The sequence below is a fragment of the Oreochromis aureus genome, linkage group 13 (assembly GCF_013358895.1).
Source record: "Oreochromis aureus strain Israel breed Guangdong linkage group 13, ZZ_aureus, whole genome shotgun sequence".
Classification (NCBI taxonomy): Eukaryota; Metazoa; Chordata; class Actinopteri; order Cichliformes; family Cichlidae; genus Oreochromis; species Oreochromis aureus.
Window position 1 is genome coordinate 8,454,407 of NC_052954.1, and position 10,448 is coordinate 8,464,854.

Sequence of the window (10,448 nt, forward strand, 5' to 3'; positions counted from 1 at the left end):
AAGTTTATTCCAAAAATGTCAAACTGTTCTGTTAGACTTTGAATAATCTTAAAGCAAGTCCACAGTCATTAAACTGCAGGGTCAGTTAAGGTCCCTTGAACCAAAACCATCTAATCCTACAAATCCTCTAAACTTACCCAAATAACTGTAGAATCCAAACCTCTGCCACCACACTGTAACAATTCCTCGCGTTTAAAAAGTGTACATATTTCTTGACACGTTGCTGAAAATGGGAGACCATTTTTCCTAATTATGACACATTGTCATTGCCCTGTGCAGTACATGGTCGGAAGAAAAGGCCCTCCTCACGCCTCTCCGCTCTTTCCACCTGCTCATCTACTGTCTTTGCTTCCTAGCTCACTTTTGCTCCATGCTATTAAATGACAGCCAGCCGGGCTAAGCTAAGTCTGATCCCTGCCAGAAGCCCACCAGGACCTCAGTGCCAAATAAAACATTTAGCTGGAGCTCCAGTGCCACTTGACAGCAGGCATAAAGACATCTGGAGGTTAACGTTAGGTAACTGAGAGGATGATGGATCCTTCCTTCACCGCTTTAATAATTCCAGGCTAAATATCTGCATCTGTTTCCTTCTGTCTCTCTTTCTGTATCTGTATGCCCCCCTCCCCCTTTGCCATTTCTCTCTCATCGTGCTGCTCTATCTCTGCTGCTTTCGCTCCGTCTCTCTCCCCTCCTGTCCTCCTCTCCTTCAATCTCTATTTCCTGCTTGCTCGGTCTCTGTGACTCTTTATGAAGATGTATATTCAAGGATTTATTTCTTTTAATGCTGTGCCAAAAGTGGATCCTCTGCACAGGAGGAGGCTTTAAAGAGAGCGTCGTTGTGGGAGGGTGTGGGGCATTTAAATTAAGATTGCGGTAAAATATTTTGCGCATTCTGACAGCAAAAAGAGTCAAAAGAAAGCGACGGTCTTTTGTAATCATGGCTTTAAGTCAAATTTTTGTGGGGATGCTTTCGAAAAAACACAAAACTCTTGGCTGCTTGCTTTCAAAGGCCTACAGGGCACTGAATGTAACTCTTTCCATGCTATTGCACAGCTTGTCACTGCCCATCTGTGTCTGTTAATTTGTACAGTAATGTTAGGGCTTTAGGTCAGGAAAATAATGACTTCTTCTACCAAGAGAATTACAATGAAATAAAAAAAGGTGAATTTATTGAACCTTTCAGGATCAAAGTCACCACTGCCTTTCATTAGGAAAGCTATGCTTCTAGTATTGTGGCTCTGGTCAATAATACATGACTCCATATGGGTTTAAACGGAGAGAATTAATGAGCGTTTCATGCAAGGCAGATTACTGAGGTGCAAACCAGCTTCTGCCAACAGCGTGTCTTCACGCTTTTGTTATTCTCTTGCTCCCTCTGCAGATAAATGAGAAAAATACACCTAAGAAGTTAAGCCTTATTAATCACATTTTGTCCTTAATTTTTTCATTTTTACACGAGAAACACTGTAGTTCTTACTAACTGATACGATTACACATTGTTACACTGCTCTGTCAAAGGCGCAACCACACTTAACCGTGGCATCTTTGATCATATTAATTTTGCATGCCTTCTTTTTCCAAGCTTTATTTGGGTTATCTAGGCTCTCTAGGGCCCAGTGCAATATGCATGATTAGGCTGTTATGGTAAGAGGCAAGAGTTAAGCTCTTCAGCACCGCCCCCCCCCTCCACACACACAAACACACACACACACACACACACACACACACACACACACACACACACACACACACACACACACACACACACACACACACACACACACACACACACACACACCCTCTTTAGCTGTCCTCTTTGCTCTTTGAAGAATTGAATGAACACCAGAAATGCACTTCCGATAGCAAATCCTGTTGGATCTCTCTGTGTCAACTGTCTCAAAGTGAATAAAATGGAAGAATATTCAGACTGGGACTTTATTCAGGTACAGTCGTGCAAATTGTGCCAAACGTATGTGTTATTTCAACAGCAGATACCTTTAAGCTTTGCGCTGTGTCTTAAACTAGCTTTTCAACCACATTTCCCTTTGTTGCCAAATCTCTCTCTTGTGCTGATGTTTAGCATTAGGGATAATTTACCACCCGCTGTGGGTTGGAATCCCAAACAACTCAGCTGTAACAGGATTGGACCATAGCATAGCTTTAGCAATTAACAGCTGTTTCCAGGATTGCTACTTTGGAGTTTAGTAAAAGGAAAAAAATACTAGTATTGTGTCTGTGTCATCATCATCATTATCACCACAATATAAAGAATAAAGCATGTGCATGTCATAATTCCCACATGCTTGTGAATATATGCTTCTGTTTGTGCCTCATTTCAGCATAAGTGGCATCAGAGCTCATCAATCTGTTATTGCACAAATCATTAAACCGCTAACTGTTCCAGAGAAAATATTTAACATCCACTTGTGTACATCCAGTATATTTATCCACCGATGGAGCACCAGCAAGGATGGGCTGGGCATGTGGTCATGTGATATAAGACCAACTGGGCAGTGACTAATGTCAAACCTAGTTACGTTTGGACCTAAATAGGAAGAATATAAATTTAGGTTGGTGTTTTTTAAGTTACTCCTCATTCAATGTTGCAATCCACCGTGAAGGGCAGAAAAATGAAAAAGAGAAAAATATGCATACTTATAAAAACTGCATTGAGAACAAACAGAGCTATCACAATAACTGTTTTTTTTTTTTTACAATAACACTGATATTTAAAAAATTAAATTTCAATTCTTTCAATTATTGTGCTATCTACTGTACAATATAAAGCGCCTTGAGGCGACTTTTGTTGTGATTTGGCGCTATATAAATAAAAATGAATTGAATTGAATTGAATTGAATTCTGCCTGATGAACACATGATAATATCATAGTAAATTGTGTAGCTGTTATATGCTCTTTGCTTGCAGACTCTCCCACTCCTTCCCTGCGCACAATCATCAAAGTTACAGATAAATTTCACTGATAAAATTATTGCTTTTATCCTGTAAAGTGATTAGTGCAGCTTTCTTCATTGTCATCTTTTCTCCTCTTCAGGGGGTTACAACATAAATGATGTTATGTTCTACTGGACCAGAGGAAATGAGTCTGTCAGTGGTTTAGACAGTCTCCAACTGGCTCAGTATACAGTAGAAGACCACTACACATCTGTCTCAGAGGCCATCTATGAAACTGGTAACAATGACAACCAAAACCATTGTTTAATTCTTTAAAAAGCAGTGTTTTGTTATTAAAGACTATTGTGCATTACATCAATACATATAAATGTACTAAAATTTAGTGCACTTACTGTCTTTCTTCTTAAAGGCCATTATCCCAGGCTTGTCTTCCACTTTGAGCTGAAGAGGAGCATTCTGTACTTCATCCTGGAGACCTATGTCCCCTCCAGCCTGCTGGTGGTCCTCTCGTGGGTTTCCTTTTGGATTTCCTTGTCTTCTGTTCCAGCACGTATTTGCATAGGTATGGGATAATCCATTTTTCTGTTCATTCAATTGTCAGAATCAGAATTAGAACATTTCTTCTTGAGCAAATGGCATATATTTTTAGACTGCAACTTAAACATGTGCGTTATTATTGCTGCTATATTCTGTTTTCCGTCAGTCATCATGGTAAACCTAAAGTGATTGAGATGCAATCAAAGTGTAGACTTTCATCTTTAGTTAAGACGTTAAATGCACCATCTGCTGAGGGATTACAGAAATTTTTTTGATGAGCTCAGATGTGACCGGACAAAATAAAACGGTTATTTTTAACACTGTGTTGAGTATTGTTTTGTAATGGTTGCCAACTGATGGACCTCACCAGAGGATTCACAAAGGGATTTCTCCTTTGTGATGGTTTTGGAATTTTCAGCTTTTACTCAGTGAAGCTGAGATCAGGGACTTACTGGTAGGCAGTGTTGATTTTGAGTTTGTGATTTTAGATGGCCATTTCTTGAAGTTGTATCTAGTGGGAACATCTAAGCATAAATATTTCGCTGGATTAGATCTGCCACTCCTCCAGGGAGTACAACAAAAACACAACTACAAGATATTCCGCTCCATCGCCCATAGAATGGGCAGTAAAGTGAATTTTTGATGATGCATTGTAATGTGTTCTCTGACTGTACATTGCACACTATTACTGACTATGTAAAAACTAAAGGACACATGAGAAACTTCCAGCAAGGCCACATTATTGTCATGGTCCGGGTCAGTGCTGGGTTTTCCAGCGTGCCAGTGAATCACTGGGCAGAGTCGCCACACCTCCTCTCGTTTGTTGCACCTGTGTGTAATCAGCTGGCAGGCTTTTAAGACCAGCGCTCACAAACACTCCTTGCTGGAACGTCAGCTAACCCTTCAGTTTCACAGCTGTCTGGATTCCACCTACCCTACTCACAGCCGCTGGTCTGCTCGCTGTTTTCGGTGTTACTCACCTGCCTGCCTCCCTGCCCAGTTTTTCACAGTCAGTGAACCTGGACTGGTTTAGTCTCACCCGGACCTTAGTCCCCCCGGCCCAGTCTCGCCTCCATCTGTAAAATGACTCTGTGAGTGTAGCTCCGTAATCCTCCATCTTAGGCTGCCTGCTCTGGAAAATATCTGGTGTCGGGTTCCCTGGCTGCTCCCCCAGCTGGCTAAAGAGAATCTTTCCTTTTGGACTCTGCTGCCGCACTCATAGTGTGACTCTTGTTTTCTTGTTTTCATGTTTTGTGACTGTTGCTGAGATAGTTCTAGCCTAGTTAGTGCTTCATAGTTCTGCTTTTGTTCATAGTGTCTCATAGTAACACTCTAGTATTGTATCTAGTAACACTGAAGTTCTTGCCTGGTGTAGAGTGAGTTAATTCACAGTTTCTTAGCCCCCTGAGTTTGTAGCATTCCATTAGTGTTACAGTTTGAGCAACTCCAGAGGTTAGGTTTATTTCCTCTCGCCTTTTTTGTGTTTTTGCATTTTACCATTTTTCCTGTGTGTCATTCTCGCATGCCAAAATAAAATCATGCTTTTCACTGTACCTCCGAGCGTCCGTGTGGTGTCTGCATCTATTCAATTTATTCAATTCAATTCAATTTTATTTATATAGCGCCAAATCACAACAAAAGTCGCCTCAAGGCGCTTTATATTGTACAGTAGATAGCACAATAATAAATACAGAGAAAAACCCAACAATCATATGACCCCCTATGAGCAAGCACTTTGGCGACAGTGGGAAGGAAAAACTCCCTTTAACAGGAAGAAACCTCCGGCAGAACCAGGCTCAGGGAGGCGGCCATCTGCTGCGACCGGTTGGGGTGAAAGAAGGAAAACAGGATGAAAGACATGCTGTGGAAGAGAGACAGAGATTAATAACAGATATGATTCGATGCAGAGAGGTCTATTAGCACATAGTGAGTGAGAAAGGTGACTGGAAGGAAAAACTCAATGCATCATGGGAATCCCGGCAGCCTACGTCTATTGCAGCATAACTAAGGGAGGATTCAGGGTCACCTGGTCCAGCCCTAACTATATGCTTTAGCAAAAAGGAAAGTTTTAAGCCTAATCTTGAAAGTAGAGATAGTGTCTGTCTCCCGAATCCAAACTGGAAGTTGGTTCCACAGAAGAGGGGCCTGAAAACTGAAGGCTCTGCCTCCCATTCTACTTTTAAATACTCTAGGAACAACAAGTAGGCCTGCAGTGCAAGAGCGAAGTGCTCTAATAGGGTGATATGGTACTACCAGGTCATTAAGATAAGATGGGGCCTGATTATTTAAGACCTTGTATGTGAGGAGCAGGATTTTGAAATCAATTCTGGATTTGAGTCCTCTTCCCTGTATTGGCCACCCGTCGTGACAATTATTTGCTGTTACATTCATTACACACTAAGGTCAGCAGTGAGATTACAAGGTGCAACTCAGTGCTCAGTGTCTCAAGGTGAAGGGCTCGACTTGGATAATACTTATGGATTGTATTGTCCATTCAAATATCCCACCTGTTGTTTCATTGTTTTACAAAGTATGTCAGCATGTTGCTAGGAAACACCAAAACCATCCCCTGAGTTTCCATTGGTAGTACTGGTGCTATAGAGAGCAAAAGCTGGATTATTTTTATTTTTTTGGTGAAATGCATTGGATAATGATCAACATTTAGCTTTTTATTAGCATTTCTGCATTTATAACCAATAACTCCCGTTCAAAGCTGACCTTGGCCAGAGGCTAAGTAAAAAAAAAACCCAACTAACCAGTGGATTCCCATTTAGGTCTTTAGTGGTTCATCAAAGAGTCCCTACTTGACCACTATCTGTATGTGTTCTGTGCCAGGAGTGACCACAGTACTGACCATGACAACTCTGATGATGGGAGCCCGGACATCACTACCCAATGCCAACTGCTTCATCAAGGCCATCGATGTGTATTTGGGGATCTGCTTCAGCTTTATCTTTGGAGCACTTATTGAGTATGCTGTGGCCCACTTCTGCACCCTCACTCATGCTGATGCACACATGCTCATGGTGAGATACTCCTGGATGTACTTACATTAACTGTTGATTGTTGTGGTCATTACTGTTGTCACAGTCATTGTGTTCATCATGGTGGTCCCTGTCATTGTCATCGTCATCATCATGTCACCATGAGCATTTTGGGGTAAGTTGGATTTCTCAGATGTAGACGCATCGTGTTGTTGTTTTAATTCAAACCTCATTTTTCTTCTCTATCTTGCAGTACGGCCACCGAATGCACGACTTTGATGATGAAATGAACGGCATCATCACCACCATCTCCACTCACTCCAACAGGGCCAAGAGGCGCAAGGAGCCCACTGCAACTTCTCCTTCAGTTCCCGCCTCAACAGAACTCGCTGTCAGCCCCTCTAGCCCCTCGGGCAGTGAGCCCAAGCCTGAGGCGGCACCCCCAGAGCACACCAACTGGTGCCTCACTGTTCTGGCCACCCTTCGCAAGATTCTGCGCGCCATACACTGTTGTCATGTGGAGAACCCCCACCATATAGACAACTACTCCAGAGTCACCTTTCCACTGTCTTTTGTCATTGTTAACCTACTCTACTGGACATATTATCTGTACTTTTAGCATTTGTTTAAGTGCTGCATATGTCCAGGAGAGTTTAAGACGGAGAGTGTTTGTAGACAACAAGTGTACCTTACTGTACATACGTACAGTAAGTGTTATTCAGGTGTGTTCTGGGTTGATTGTGTAAAATTTCTACATTTGGATTCATGAGCGAGGTCGCATTCTCATATGGGATTGTTCTGGTGGAAAAAAGGAATGCTTATAATTGCAGCTCCATTTTAAATATTAATAAGTACTCAAACTATGACTTTGCTTAAAATTTGATGGAGTTGGTTTTGATAAAAATAGGCCTACCTGACTATGACATGGTGATATTTTATAAATTCTGTCACGCTTTAATATTTATTTTAGGATGGAGCTGTAATTGAAGGCTTTATGGCAGAATTCACCTGCGCTATTGAGTGAGAACAAATTCACATTCCACTTTGAGTCTCTTTTATGATGGATTGATCATTGATATTTTACAACTTCATCTCCCGTTTCTGCCTGCAGGTACAACATTTAGAGTGAAATAGGAAAAGTAACAGATGGCAGAAGAGGGCTGAAAACGACAGGCAAGGGAGGTGAAAAAATCACTACAATGGAGCGTGTGTTGAGAAATATAAACCTCCAAAGGACGAGCTTTCTACTCATTGTTGAAAGCTCTCATTCTTCTGTGTCCTTCTGTGAGTTATTTTTAATTCACTACAGTACTGTTTCTCCCAGCCTGCATATGACCCTTTTTTCATTTCTATAAATGTAGTGGCCTTGGATACCTTCAGTTGTATTCTGGAAATCTGGCTATTGTGAACAGTTTAATGGCACTTGTCACGGTATGAATCTGTTCTGCTATTTCATAAAGGGAAGCACCCCTGCACACTCCAAGATATGGAAGTCCAAAGGAATCCATATTAAATAAATAAATGGCAAATTACCAATGAAAATTCATGTTAATAAATGGAGTGAGATTTTATATATATGTGCCCGGCCTTCAGATATAGAAATACTCTTTACTTTTGTTAAATCCAAGCCAAGAATATGCTGGCCAGCTAACCAGCTAGATTAGCTTCTCAGTCTTCTCAGTACAGATTGTTATTTTCTTTTTCATCAAATTGCCAGATTTTAGCGCGCTGACTAATCTTGTGAGTTTAAAAATAAAATAGGTGATTATTACAGTCATTTACTTCTAAACATATAGCTGCCAGCTAGCAAGACCGTTGTAGGAACATAATTTCTATAGTCATGTGAAAAAAAAAAAACCTTCACAGGAGTCGGTACACAAAAGTGTTCTAGAGATAAATGTAAGGCCACCTGGAAGCTAAAGCTTGGCTGGAATTGGGTCATTGAACAGGACAATGATCACAAGCACACCAGCAGGTCTCCAACAGAATGGCTGGAAAAGAAAAGAACCAAGGTGTTTTGACTGCACAACATCCAAACTTGACTGAAATGCAGTAGTGGCACCTTAAGAGAGCTGTCACAGAACTAAATCAATATTGTAAAGAAGAGTTGGTCAAAATTTCTCTGAGAGGCTGAAAAAAAATCATACTGAAAATTATTATTTCATTATTTTAATTATTTTTTTCACATGAATAATATGTTTTCTTCTTCCACAGCAGTTTTAGTAAGAAAAGTATTAATATCTAATGAAAAGCTTAACATGAAATAAAGTGTCATTGAAAATGTCATCACGTAAATTACTTCATAGAACAAAACATTTCTTATAAAATATAGCAGCTTAATTTTAATACTGTCTGAAATAATCTCATTAGATCATCCGCATACTTCAGTTTATTTGTATTATTATTTATTTATATTGGAGCTTTTGGGTTTCCATACTAACTGGCAGGCATAATGGAAAACACAGGTGTGAATATAAAGGACAGCAGACATATACCAATACAGACAGGTACTATGTTACAGTGATAAATATATGCAGTATTTCTCTCTCTCTGGGTTGGCTGGTAGTGTTTTCACTGTGGTTTTTCAATGGATAGGGCGTGTGAAGTGTTAAAAATATTAAAGATTTAAATATTTAAGATCATTTAAATACGAAATCTCTAAAATATTTAAATAGGATGTTGTCATCTGAACGTTATCTAAATGGAAAAATACCTAGAAATGTTCAAGGTACTGTTGTGGTCAGAAGTTTATATACACTCATCATTAGCATGAATGTCAAGGTAACTTTAGGTTTTTAATCATTTGTTCGAGCTGCTTTTTCCAGGGTGGAATGATTGTGTATATGACACATCTTTAATGACTTGAAAAAGCAAGACTTGTGTGCAGTAGTGTAAACCACAAATTTTCAAAAGGGCTGAGATCAGGGTTTTGGGAAGATCATTCCAGATGTTCAGTGTTAGCCTGCTTTGTCCCATCAAACCCTGTTTTGATGTGTGTTTGGGATCATTGTATATCTATTGTACATGTAGTTGAATCCAAGTTTTAATCGTCTCCTCCTCCTTTTGTTATTCTATCCACTTTATGGAATGTATCAAGACCCTTGGCAGCACAGCAGCCCAAGAGCATAATGCTACCGCCACCGTGCTTGGCTATTAGTAATGTGTTCGTAGGTTTAAAAGTCTTTTATTTGTTTGTTTATTGTAGCCAAATAGCTCAATTTTTGTTTCACTTGACCATAAAACTTTTCTTTAAAAAGCATTTGGTATGTGGGCAGCTGATGTGAGCTTTTGAGGCAGAGGTGCGGTTGTTCCAGCGTTTCCAGTTCATTACAGGCTTGTTCCTTGGTGGTTTATTAGTTGTTCCTGAACATCCTAAATAATTTCCTCTCATTTAAAGGTGAAACTTTGCCAAGGTCTGAAAGAAGGCCCAAAGTGGTGAAACGTTTGAACCTGCACTGATATACAGTTGATTGACCTGACAATCTTGGAATCTGCAGTTGTTTAGAAATGGCGCCAAGAGACCTTCTTGACCAACTTGTGTAAATCTACAATTCTCAGATCTTCTCTGAGTTTCTTGGACTTCCCCATTTTTCTGAGTATTGGTCAATTGAATGAGGGCTGTCAAAAAATAATTTTTGTTCTGACAAAAAGAATCTACAAGCCAATCATGATCACGAACGAGAAGTTAATAGGCCTTGGCCATGTCAAGTTAAAATACATTGGAGAACCTTGAGCAGCACTTTATATTTGAATGCATGCTTTATATTTGAGCCTTTATGTATACGTTTGAGCCTGTGCAGATTTGCAAATATATTCAAACACCCAGTTGTTGTTTTTTTTACCATCATTAAAGATGTCGTACAATCATTCCACCTTGGAAAAGACAAGTTCAAAGATATCCTTAAAACACAAAATGACCTTCATGAACGTTATGAGTGCATGTAAACGACTGTACTCAACTGTGTAACTCTTCAGTTTTGTAAACTGTTAACTCTCAGCTGTTTCAGTTGAGA

The 10,448-nt window shown here is 40.0% G+C and overlaps 1 protein-coding gene across 1 annotated transcript in view; it reads left to right on the forward strand.

The window, feature by feature from the left end:
• LOC116311326 (gamma-aminobutyric acid receptor subunit pi) overlaps positions 1 to 8,157 on the forward strand; it is a 54,895-nt gene extending 46,738 nt beyond the window's left edge. The window contains exons 7-10 of the mRNA XM_039621997.1: positions 3,054 to 3,191; positions 3,324 to 3,476; positions 6,287 to 6,477; positions 6,689 to 8,157. Of these exons, the coding sequence (XP_039477931.1) occupies positions 3,054 to 3,191; positions 3,324 to 3,476; positions 6,287 to 6,477; positions 6,689 to 7,054 (848 nt within the window). The 3' untranslated portion in view covers positions 7,055 to 8,157. The remainder of the gene's footprint in view (positions 1 to 3,053; positions 3,192 to 3,323; positions 3,477 to 6,286; positions 6,478 to 6,688) is intronic.
• Positions 8,158 to 10,448: the final 2,291 nt, after the last annotated feature.